This window comes from Gadus chalcogrammus, chromosome 9 (assembly GCF_026213295.1).
Source record: "Gadus chalcogrammus isolate NIFS_2021 chromosome 9, NIFS_Gcha_1.0, whole genome shotgun sequence".
NCBI classification, from domain to species: Eukaryota; Metazoa; Chordata; class Actinopteri; order Gadiformes; family Gadidae; genus Gadus; species Gadus chalcogrammus.
This window is the reverse complement of record NC_079420.1, coordinates 1,664,289-1,676,788: the sequence shown is the minus strand read 5'-3', so window position 1 is coordinate 1,676,788 and position 12,500 is coordinate 1,664,289. Positions and strand designations below refer to the sequence as shown.

At 46.5% G+C, this 12,500-nt stretch overlaps 3 protein-coding genes across 3 annotated transcripts in view; 1 reads left to right on the top strand and 2 right to left on the bottom strand.

Moving 5' to 3' along the window:
• LOC130389036 (cadherin-related family member 5) overlaps window positions 1-2,368 on the top strand; it is a 7,446-nt gene extending 5,078 nt beyond the window's left edge. The window contains exons 12-16 of the mRNA XM_056598698.1: window positions 33-111; window positions 257-438; window positions 541-561; window positions 1,220-2,105; window positions 2,292-2,368. Coding sequence (XP_056454673.1) covers window positions 33-111; window positions 257-438; window positions 541-561; window positions 1,220-2,105; window positions 2,292-2,368 — 1,245 coding nt within the window. The remainder of the gene's footprint in view (window positions 1-32; window positions 112-256; window positions 439-540; window positions 562-1,219; window positions 2,106-2,291) is intronic.
• Window positions 2,369-3,068: 700 nt separating this feature from the next.
• calub (calumenin b) lies at window positions 3,069-8,941 on the bottom strand. Its single transcript, XM_056599037.1, has 7 exons — window positions 8,868-8,941; window positions 7,993-8,216; window positions 7,326-7,519; window positions 6,719-6,885; window positions 6,552-6,612; window positions 5,580-5,779; window positions 3,069-5,165 (listed from the first exon to the last, which is right to left on the bottom strand). The coding sequence occupies exons 2-7, from the start codon at window positions 8,211-8,213 to the stop codon at window positions 5,061-5,063; spliced, it is 948 nt and encodes a 315-aa protein (XP_056455012.1). The 5' UTR covers window positions 8,214-8,216; window positions 8,868-8,941; the 3' UTR covers window positions 3,069-5,060.
• A 115-nt stretch (window positions 8,942-9,056) lies between these two features.
• Window positions 9,057-10,942, bottom strand: gtf3c6 (general transcription factor IIIC, polypeptide 6, alpha). Its single transcript, XM_056599039.1, has 6 exons — window positions 10,780-10,942; window positions 10,607-10,687; window positions 10,432-10,495; window positions 10,176-10,220; window positions 9,965-10,084; window positions 9,057-9,748 (listed from the first exon to the last, which is right to left on the bottom strand). The coding sequence occupies exons 1-6, from the start codon at window positions 10,801-10,803 to the stop codon at window positions 9,630-9,632; spliced, it is 453 nt and encodes a 150-aa protein (XP_056455014.1). The 5' UTR covers window positions 10,804-10,942; the 3' UTR covers window positions 9,057-9,629.
• Window positions 10,943-12,500: the final 1,558 nt, after the last annotated feature.

The following is a 12,500-nucleotide window of genomic DNA, read 5'->3' as shown; positions in this document are numbered from 1 at the left end:
ATGATGATGACGATGATGACGATGATCCACAGGTCATAGCTGTGGATCAGGAGTCTGGGGACGCTGCCTATACTTCCATAGTGGTAGACGTCCTCCCGGAGGGGAAACCAAGTAAGCATAACTCACTATTTACACAATGACTAAATTAGAGATACGCATAATCAACAGATTGTATTTTGCGGTTTTGATTTGCGTGCGTGTGTCAACATGCATGCGTGTGTGTTCATGCATATGCGTCTACGTGTGTGTTCTCCAGTCCCTTACGGCCCCCTCAGAGAGGGCCATCTGTCCGGCTGTGTGGTGGGGAAGGCCCTGGTCCTGTGCTTCCTGTTCATGGTCCTACTGGGCTGCGTGCTGTATGTGATGGCCTGGCTGATGAAGAAACACAAGGGCCACAGGGAGAGGTGCTGTGTGGCCCAGGGCAAGCACCCCAACGTGGTGAGAGGACCCATTCACCCCCAGTCGTCTCCAGGGCTCTCCACTCATTCTATAACCCGCTTTGTAAAAACATATTTCCTCTTCCTCCCCTTTCTCCTGCAGAGTTTAAGATGGTACCAGCTGGTAAGTTCTCCTACACTTCCAGTATCAAGCAGATGATTCTGTGTGACGTTAAAGCCAGGCTGTGTCCCCAGGAAGGCTCCTGGGTTGACCCAGCAGCTTGATAGGCCGCCTGAATGCATTCTCTGCACAGCTTTGCATCGGCTCAGTGCTTTAGGCCCAGTCCCATTTCTACCCCTTCCCCCTCCCCCTTGTTTTGAAGGGGTAAGGGGAAGGGGTAAGGTGTAGAAATGGGATTGGGCCTTATTCTGGTGCCCCCCCCCCCCTGTGTGATTTACTAAATCATTCTGGACAAATCCCTGCTTATATGTCAGATGTAAGTTGTGACATAAACTAGTAGTTTAGGCGGACCTGAGGGTTCTGAGTTGAGCCAGATACAAGGGAAGCATATCCATAGGATTCAAAGAAATTGGTTGTTGTCATTGACTTTTACCGTAACGTGCGATATGTACAACCAACAAGTGAAGAAAGGCTTAAAGCAGCATCAATAGAGCAAAGGCACAACATGCGACCGCAGCATTACAGCCAGCGTAATAAGATTAAGATAAGATTAGATGGTGTTGCCATGTCCTCGGCCCGTGCACGCGTCCTGGTTGCAGTAATACATGCAGTACAGAGAGAGGGGTCGGTACAGTGATGTTAACCCGCCGCTGTCCCGCAGATGAACCAGCGCGGTCCTCTGGCCCAGATGGAGGAGGTGGCCTTCACCGACGGGGACCTGGGGACCTACAACCCCTCCTTCAGCCCCCCGGCCAAGCCCCCCGGGGTCTTCATCCATAAGGACCTGCCCCCCTGCCGCGGTGGCCCCGCCCCCCTCAGCACCGCCCGCCCCCCCGACACCACCTTCGTCCCCAGCCCCACCGGCGCCTGCTCCCCCCCGCCCGTCAGGTGCTCCTCCAGCGGGCCCGTCCTCCACCCCCCCGTAGCGTCTGTGAACCACTCGCAAATGCACCCTCCGTCCAAATCCCCCCCCCCGGAGGAACACGAAGGGTCTCCGACAGCACCGTCACCTGGTGGTGGTGGTGGGGGTGGTATAGGGGCTTGGGCTGACCCTGAACCAACCACCACCACCCCCCCCACCACCACCAGCCCCGGCCTGATGAGGCCCAGAGACCCCCGTCCCCCCCCCCTCCCCGCCGCCACTCCTTGGTCCGACCCCACCCTGTCCAACACCCAGCTGGGCCACGACCATCCCCTGGCTCCACCCTCCCCCGGCGGAGATCCCGACCCTGCTCCCCCCCCCTACCCCACCCCGCCTGCCTCAGCGACACCCCCGGAGCCATCGCGTTCCCCCCGAGGGTCCGCGCCCTGCTCCCGGACGCCGTCCATCACCACCCCTCGCTCCCCACCCCTCCTAGACGCCACACCTCCGGAAACCCCCGAGCGACCCCCGGCTGGGACCCCCCCGTCTCCAGACACGACCGGCCCCCCGACGGTAGACGTACCCTCCGCCTCCCCGGGCCACCCGGGCGCAGTAGGGGCGGCCGCCGGGGGCTCGGACGGCCGGCCCGCCCCCCCAACAAACTCAGAGGAACCCGCGCCCGGCTGCAAGGAGGAGGGGGGCGCCGACGGGGGGGGGGGCGGCGCCGGCCCCCCGGGAGACGAGGAGGAAGAGCGGAGCAGAGAGGGTGAGGACGACTTAGACTCGGACGAGGAGGAGCTGTGGCGAGTGCTCACGCGTTTGAACCCCGTGTTCATCACCATCAGTAAGTGATGCCGCTGTGATGTCGCAGGCACCGAGGGCGGCACCCAGGGCACCCAGGGCGGCACCCAGGGCGGCACCCAGGGCACCCAGGGCGGCCGCGGCTGAAGGCGGGGTGGGTTGAGGAGGAGACGGAGGCCTCGACCGCAGCGCAGGCGTCTGGGGTCGGCCCGTTCGGACGAGAGGAGGGGCGGCTCCGCTGTAGGTATCTAGAGCAACGGCTATTCGCCATCCATGGCAACACTATTAGTTATTGATTGTAAACAACACACAGTGATGTAGGTCATAGCGGTGATTTTTTTAAAATCATTGTTTGGATGTTGCTTATTGATGACTTGTGTTTGACATATACTGCTTTAAAGTGCATAAATGTACCACTCAGCATGCAAATAGTCTTTTCAATTTCACCCATAGTATAATTTTATATCATTATATATTTTCCTAACTCGCTATAGATGATACATCTTTACAATGGTCATGAGTGCGTTTAAGCAGGCATGGTATTTCACATTATGTCTCCTCTGTACAAGTTATTTATTGTTATAAAAGTGAGTAAATCTTCTTGATCTTTGTCATCTGTGATTTCAAGGGATCTTCCAGAGGTCTACTTGTAAAGCCACTCGATCCGTTGAAACACACACAGAGCGTGCAAGCCCAGATCCTGAGCGATCGCTCAGCTAATCTGACAAGGGATAAGCCATTAAAACAACTGCTTCAAGCCTGTTGAAGATTAGCAGACATCCTTAAAGGACCTCGCTCTCTCTCAAGCATGTAGCCATCATGCAGAAGAAGACACTTCCTTGTTGAAGGGAATAAAGGCCCACGGAGGTTTATTTGAAACCTCCCTCTGTCTATAGGATTCAATGAGGGAAGAGCAGGAAAACATGGTTACAATTGAAAAGGATGGATTGACGGACAGAATGGAGATGCACATGATCCTAAGATCTTATAAAACGCCTTAAATGTAAAATAAAAATACATATTACACATATAACATCAAACATATTAAAATGTAATATGTTTTGGCCGTAACGGTTTTGAAATGAGTGGGGGCAAAATAATGAGGGCAGAGTGGCTCCACTACCTTTTATACATTAACAATGGCGCCATCTTGATGTCGGATGAAGGTCAGCTTAAGAGAGGTATGGAAAACACAGACGCTAGGGTGACTATTAACCATGGAGGGTCCCCTGCTGGTATACTGCAACCAGTGTCAGCTAGGTGGGATCAATTCACTGCCTTGTGAGAGAAAGCAGTTGGCGAGTGTCGTGCGTTAAGTCTGGCACCTTTCACTGCAGGATAGAGTTAATCTCCCGCTGACGCTCCCCACGACACACCGTCCTCAAGCCTGCCCGCTCGACCTCCTTACATAACAGAGGTCTGGTGTCATGAGCTTTAAGATACATCATGCATTCTGTTCAAAGAATAACTAGTTTGAAAGGTGAATGTATGTATATACACTGGGTGGAGGACGAATAGGTTTTAGGATTACTAATTTACAATCACAGTATGGTCGTCATACACTGTAAACACTTACATTTTTTTTATTGAGGGGATTTCTCAACCAAAACATTTGAACTTGATTGTTCGAGTGCTCATATACTGAAGACTTACAGGAACGTCGTTAGTGAAAAGCTTTTCGCTGTATGAAAGACAAAAAAAAACAAAAAGGTATACATTTATCATATTGTTAATTAACAGTGGTCATAAATGTTGGTAGAACTAATACAGGGGTAGTAAAGCCAAGTCAAACCACTTATTTTTACTTGGCACTTAAAATAATAGATTCACACACACACACACACACACACACACACACACACACACACACACACACACACACACACACACACACACACACACACACACACACACACACACACACACACACACACACACACACACACACACACACACACTCTGTGGCAGCGATGGAGTATTTTGTTCTTCAGGCACAACAGAGTTCCTGCCTGGACTCCTTCTTTTCAGCATATCGCAGAACAAACATGTTAGAAAAACACAACGGCGTACAAATGGGCTGGTGATGAGCGAGCGCATGCCACTGTATTGCTCTGTAACGTTCCACAGTCTTCCTTGGCCGCGCTCTCACACCCAACATTCGTATATTCGGGTACAGCGAATTTCAAAAAGATACAATATCAAACGACACGAACGAGAGACGTCGGCAACAGGCGGCCGCCTCGTATGGGCCTGTTGGGGTGAAGAATATGTAATAGAAATAAGACGTCAATAAAAAAAACTCAACAGACAGCCCGACGCCTCGCGGTACAGTGCATTGCAGAAACCCACGTCAAACGCAAGCCACGAGAACAGTGCTGACATGGCTGCTATAGGAGAGAACACGCATGTGCATCATAATGACTCAACAGACGATGACCGAGGGGGGGGGGGGGGGGGGGCTGGACAAAGCTATCCCATGATGCCATAGTGTTTGTAAGGACACCTCGGTCACACACGCACTCATGGTAGGATGCAGACAGTCGGTCGGAGGGGCCGGACACTATGGGTGAGTACACATGTCTCATCGTGTGTGTGTGTGTGTGTGTGTGTGTGTGTGTGTGTGTGTGTGTGTGTGTGTGTGTGCAAGCACACACCTCCGTCCCAACGAAGGATTGTGTTTGCGTGTTGAGCAAAGAGACACATTCAAAAGGTAGAATAAGTTATTGTCTGTGGTCCCCGAGGCTGTCGCTGAGCGGCCCGTCTCGGTCGATACTAGACACCGCAGGGCAGCGGCGGGGACACAGAGCGTCCGTCTTTGTAGCGCAGCCCGCCGGGGACACTAGAACTCGTCGTGTCTGGCCAGGGCCTCTCCGAAGTCCGTCGCCTGGCTGCCCACAAACAGATCGTACTTGTCCACAATTTCTTCCCTGGTCAGAACGCCATCCTGACGACCGAGAGGGGAGAGAAGAGAAGAGTCAGGCAACTATGTACTCTTTCGTTGACAGGTAAAAGGTCCCGATTACTAACCCCGCCCCCCCCAACCAATTTGCCTGAAAGCTCAGGTTGTTTATTTGTCAAATGCACATCAAAAACAGGCAGTAGCAGCCGACAATTCAATTCTAGTGATCCAAGCTCTGCTCAACAATGCAGGTAAGTATGATTTAAGCCTAATTAAATCTAGAATATAGATGCAGAAGGCAGACCATAAGTTCCCGAATGACCTAATGCATGAACAACATGGTGTGGGGTCTAAGATAGGCAGAGCGGGGCATGTGCCAACACATGAATACAAGCTTCGATCAGAAGAAGGGATTGGCGTTGTCGGGGATCACGAGGATCTCCAGATGGGCGGACGTACCTTGTCGGTGTCCGACTCGTAGACCAGATGCTTGGCTTCAGCGTCCGCGTGGTCGTAGTCGCTGGGAAGGATCCAGTCCCGGGTCTCGTCCTTGTCCATCTTGCCGTCTTTGTTCTTGTCCCTGAACTCGGTGAACTGCTCCCGCTCCGTCTTCACCCACTCGGGCTCCGAGGGGTCCCCCTCCTGGTTGTACATGTCCCCTACGGGAGCAACACACACGTAGTGATTCACTGGGTCAACGGGCGCGGAGGGCTCCTCCATTATGGGAAAAATCATAATCACGATTATTTTGGTCGATATTGAAATCACGATTATTCAAACGATTATTTTTGAGTTTGAAAACATGTTGTATTTATTCAGCATGTCTCTCCCAAAAAAAACGTTGTAACTTGAGAACTTTGAAATTTCGCGTTAAAAAGTACACTAAATGGTCAGAAGAAAATGTTCCAATCTAAAATAATATACAGATATGTATCCAGCTGTTAATAATCCAATAATCGAAAAACCTGATTATGTTAATTTAGTGATCGTGTGACGGTAAAATCTAAATCGCGATAAAAATTCGATTAATCGCCCAGCCCTACGAGGGCGCACTCACACTAGGCAGAGTTGACCTGTACCGTACTCAAGTACGATTGCCGATTTTGAAATTGCTTGCAAGGGGTAATCGCCATCACACCTGGACTTGGTGGTGAATTCGGGGCTCTATTACATAAACGCCTTACTATAACACACACACACCCACACTACAAAACTCAAGTCCCTCAGATAAAAAGGATTAGATAACGACGCTACAGGATCAGGTACTTCAATGCTGTAGTTCACTACGGGTTAGGATTCTCGAGGGCTATCCATTACTAGAGCCGTGCATAAATCGACAATGCAAATCCCATCCCCATCCCCCAGGTCCCGGAGACACTAGCAGCACTGTGTCTAACTGTGCTGACCGAGATGCTGGTCTCGTGCACTGACCTATGTACTCATCCAGGTCGATGAAGCCATCTCCGTTCTTATCAATGTCCTCCATAGTTTCCTACGGAGGTGGGGGTGGGGGGGGGGGTCATGGCGTGGTTAGAAGGCATTTAAAAGATATTCTGTCAACCGATGTCAGATATCAGCCAATCGGCCGGTCCCCTCACCAGCACGACGATGTCCTTCATGTGGTCGTACTCCTCGGGATGGAGGAAGGCGGTGAACTCCTCCTTGTTGGCTTTGCCGTCGGCGTTCAGGTCGGCCATCTTGAACCTCCTCTCATCTCGCGACATCATCTGTCGGTAGCTGAAGCCGTCTTCAGGGTCCGGGTCGTCTGCAGAGAGCGTCCACAATGGAAAATGTGTCAGCTCACTTGTAGTTTTTAGATTTCTTGTATTTTATCCATTATTCAAACTGAGGAAATACCCTGATACACACAATTACCCCCTCACTTGAAAACGCATACACACAGACACAAACACACACATCATACCTATAAAGCACCGTGTCCTTTGTCATACGTGAGCTTGAATTGTGTGTCTGTGTGTGTGTGTGTGTGTGTGTGTGTGTGTGTGTGTGTGACAAAAGGATTCACAAATCTGAAGTATCATCCCACAGCCATATGTTTAGGTACTAACATTATTTACATGTTACTATAACCATGTTACGGTGTGCTAACAGACAAAAGAGACCGTTCATCATTTGAGACCTACTTTAAAATGTAAGCACAACAGAGCTATCCAGGGAAACTGGGTGTAACACGACGGGCCATACCCAGGATGTATCCATAGGTGGCGTTCTTGTACTCCTCCCAGGACACCAGCCCGTCCCCGTTCAGGTCGTGGCCGGTCCACTGGCGGTCCACGTCGTCGTAGATCCAGCGCTTCTGAGCGTGTTTGATCCATCTCTTCATCTCCTCCACGCTCACGAAGCCGTCCTTGTCCTCGTCGATCCGCTCCACCAGCATACTGCGAGGACAGAGCCAGCGGGCAGATCGTGAGGCTCTGCTCCTACACGAGGCAGCCTCGGAGGCAGCGTGTGTTCAGGCATTTCACATCCCTCTCTCTCCATGTGCCATATATATGTATAATATATATATATATATATATATATATATATACATACACGATGTTTAGACATTGAGGAGGATCCTTTATCCAATGAAACCCACATTGAATATGAACAGTGATCATTCCAGGGCAGATAAGGGGGTTGCATTGGGGAGGACAGCAGGGACCTTTCAGCCGGGAGGACAACCCCCTCGTCACTACTACAGCCTCCCAAACATACCAGAGAATTCACAAACAGACCTGACCAACGACAGTATTGGAGCGCTATACAAAGATGGAAATGATTTGTTTATATAATTATGTACACATTAACAGTCGTCCGCACACAGACACGCAAATGAACAAAACGACGACGTTCAGAGAGACGTTACCCGAGCCTCTCCTTGCTCTCCTCTGGGGTCAGCTGGTCGAACGTCTTGGCCTCCTCCTGCCCCAGAAAGGCTTCGTGGTCGTAGTCAAAGTTGTCGCCGTCGTCGTGGTCCCGGTTACTGAGAAGCTCGTCGTGATGAACCCTGTCCTTCTTCTCCGTGGGCTTGCTGGTGGCGTACACCACACAGAGGGCAAAGCACATCACAAGGGGCCGCAACTCCATCTCCTGTACCCCAAGGAACAAGGTGGGACGGGATATTTAGTTATAGTGGTGTACTTTTTTTTTTTTGGCCATTGTACAACTCGTTCATCATCATTGAGATGGAAATTGAGTTGTACTTCTAGTGACATCTATGCATTGCACATAAGAGTATATTCAATAATTATAACGATAATAATACAAATAAAAAGGAGTTGAAGTGGGTGAGTGGTGGGAGGAAGTACGTTTCTATATTACTTATTCCCCACATACTCTTAATATATTCCTCACTCAATCATCCCTGATGCAATGTTTATTATCATTACATGATTACACGGAATTATCTACGTATTGAAATTGGTGTATTAGAAGATTATTTTGTAGTGTTTATGATAAGATAGTCAAACGGGATAAGAACTATCGCCTGGGTTCTCACCTAACCTTATCTTAAGGGCCAACAAGAGGTTATAACAGGGCCAACTTAAGGATGGGTCCTATTGATTGTCCGTTAACTGAGTTATTTTTCTGAAATGGAATCTATCTATCCACTTGAACATACAAGGCGAGGAGACTGCCGATAGGATACCACCAATTATTCTAAGTAACAAATGTCAATATGGCAGTACATAGTTTTGTCTATGATAAAAACTATAAAGCTACAGACTGAAGTTAACTCACCGGTTTATTCGTAGACTTTCGCTTCGATTAAAACCCTCCCCGGAAACACACCCGTAGATTTCCGGTGCTGAAATGCCAACCAACCAATCGGACGTTGCGGTCGCGTGTGCGATGTCGCCCGTTCATTGGTCTACTTCTCGTCAACACCGGTGATTGTATTGGTCAGGATCCGCCACGTCCACAATGTCAACAATATACATATCACTTCTGCAGTTACTGAACAATATCCAAGTCACAATACTAATACTGGTGACATAAAAAGGCATACAACCAGACTTTAGTAGAAAAGTTATTTATATTTTTCATTACTAACTATCACCTTATGAGGGTTGTAAAAAAGGTTCATAATATACAGGTTGATATTAAGATTTATACAATATAAACATCCCTTATTAAGGAATTATAATATTCATAACACATTTGCTCCCTTGCACTCAGAACAAAATGAACCCATAAATGAATACCTTGTGCAGATACTACGATCTTCCAAGCGTTCTAAAAGCCAGAAAAACATTAGCTCTTTTCAACATTTGTCACACACACACACACACACACACACACACACACACACACACACACACACACACACACACACACACACACACACACACACACACACACACACACACACACACACACACACACACACACAAAATAAAGACCATACTAGGTTGGCTAAAAGACAGGTAATAAATGAAAAACATCTAGATCAGAAAGTTGATATTATTGATCAGTATGAGCATGGACAGGATGACTGCGGAGTCATTCCATTGTCGGGTCATCTGCAGTGTTCTCCTGTGGCTCCCCTGACCTCTCCTCATGGCTACTATCCAAGGAGTCCTGGGCCTCGACACAGTCAGTCCCATCCTTCTGTCCAAGTCCTGAAGAGCCAACACAAACAGACAGATACAGTATATTATGAAGAAACCTTTTATGTTAGCAATGGGAACCATTGGGAACTAATGGGAACCAAGCGCTTAACATGATTAATATAATATTCCTAATTTACTTGATTATTGTCTTACATTTCCACTGTAATCAAATGAATAAAATGCCATGGTAGACCTTCTAGCGAGAGTATGAGCCCTTTGCCCCACCTGTGCTAGTCTCGTCATCTTTCTCATCTTTCTTCTCCGTTAGAAAGATGCGTTGCATTTTCAGTCTTTTTACAGTATGACCATTGTACTTCAGGTCTGCGGCGCTCTCCTTGGTGTCTCCTGGAGACATGCGGAAATCATGAGATTAGTGAAACAAACGACAAGGGCGAGCGGTCAAGGAAGGAAACAAGTCTGAAATCATGAAACATACCATTGGGTGAGCCCTCCTCGAATAGCACACATGTGCCTAATGCATCTGTTAGGAAGTTGATGCAATTATTACAATGAAACATAACACATTTAGTTCATTACTACAATATGTTACATGCTAAAGATTAATATTATATTGAAGTTATTGTAGCTATTAGAGACATTTGCAGGGTTAAATAGTTGCCTAAATAAAAACATACCTAAACGGTAACATAAATGTAGATTAACCTAATCTTTGAAGTATTTATTTTGTTTACCTTCATACTCTCCAACAAATACATATGGTCCAACTTGCATCATGGGTTTATCACTGTCAATGTCCTGCAACACGAACGAAACAATTGGCCACAATACAAAATAACCTTTACCTCATGCTTTGTAGCCAATAGGCCTACAATAAATCGCATGTTTTTACCAAAGAGAAAAACGTACCAGTATATTGCATGTACCGCGGCACTTGGAAAGAAAATCATTGCTGATTACACCTGCCAGCTCCACAACAACCAGCTGCTCCTGAAATGAATGAGGAAAATAGTCAGTTCCCAAAGTTAGCAACACGAGCTAGTGCAATATGCTGCTACCGTAATAAATTATTCATGTATCACCTCTTCTTCCCATTCATCGTCCATGTGTAAATCTTTATAAAAAACAAGTGGGAAGGGTTATTTATACGCGCACTGTAGGCTATACAATGCACAGAGTAGTATTTAAAAAGCTGCTCAAATACATTTGCATCCAGGGAACATTTCCGCGAATGTACGGTGTACGGTAAGGACCACTGGGTAAGGATAACGCATTGTACGTTCCGTTCAGTTACCGGGATTGGCCTCCAAGTGGCGTGATTGTTCAGATATGCCGGTGTTACGCTCCATATTTAATTAAATAAATATATACCACTAAAACATGTACCCCATCACCCCTCTGTTTCTCCGTTTGTTCTTTATAGGTTACACCAAACATGAATGGATCGTATTGGTATATCGTTCATTGTGAATGGAATAATACATTTAATCATAACATAAATAGTAATTTTACATTACAAGGGCATTGGTAGTTATGCAGTGAAATGTCATTGACTCCTCTGAAGAAAAAATAGCACAACCCAGTTACACAACACATTCATGTATTATTATGTACTATTTTCTTTTCACATTCATTTGTGACATATGGCAAATGTGTGATCAGTCTAGCCAGAAGAGGCCCTGTATATCACACACAGACCAAACCAAACTGAACCTAACCAAATTATAACAACCTTGCTGCACACCAAACCAAAGCAGCCCAAATAAAAAAATCACCAGTAAGGGCCTGAGTTGCACAAAGAACACAAACCAAGCTAAATCCCAGCAAACCAAACCAAAAAAATTATAAGATGTGAGGACCGGTTGCACAAAGACCAAAGCAAAGCAACCCAAACCAAATAATAACCAATGCAGGGCCTGTTTGCACAAAGGCCAGTTAAACCACTACTCTCCGAAGGAAAACTAATCATATCCAAATGAATCTGCCCACAAAATTGAAAATATAATCATATAAATTCAACAAATGAGTTAAACTCTTGTCATATACACACACAAACTATCTGGGTAGCTTCAAATGAAATATACCTGCAGAATGTTAAATTGAGATAGGGACAACACATTTTTAATACTACTACGACTACTACTACAAATAATAATAATAATAATAATAATAATAATAATGCTACTAATTCTGCTACTAATAAGAATAAAACTTCTACCGCAAATACTCCTAGTATAAATAAGAAACCAACAATATAATCAATATTAAGAAACAAGAATAATAATGAAAACATGATTTCGAACGATAAATGAATGCATGATGTATTCTCCAAAAAAATACAAACTAAGAATGATGATGGATAGCAACACATTTAGAAACAGATAACCAACTGAAACTTATTTATAGATGTCAACTGGGAATGGTAAATAAAATCAATAGGCTTTTCCCTAAATGATAAAGAACTGTAAAGAAGACCATATAAAAAGTGTTCAAAACAAATGTTTTTTTAAGGCATCATAACATTCACACGTTATGTGTGTTACCCTTAATTCAACGAAATGCCTTTTTAGAACAATAAACACTCTCATTTCTGCACATTTCCAAATTTGTTTCTGCACACAGCAGATGTATGTTTCAATTGCGCATTATGAATGCACATTTCAAATGCACATTTCAATTGCTCATGTCCAACCACACATTTATTTGTGTCATTCCCACTTGAATGACCTGCGTGCCATTAACCGTTGACCCCCCCCCCTCCCGCCTCCCCCACAACAGATCACAGCAGTACCCGTAGGATGCA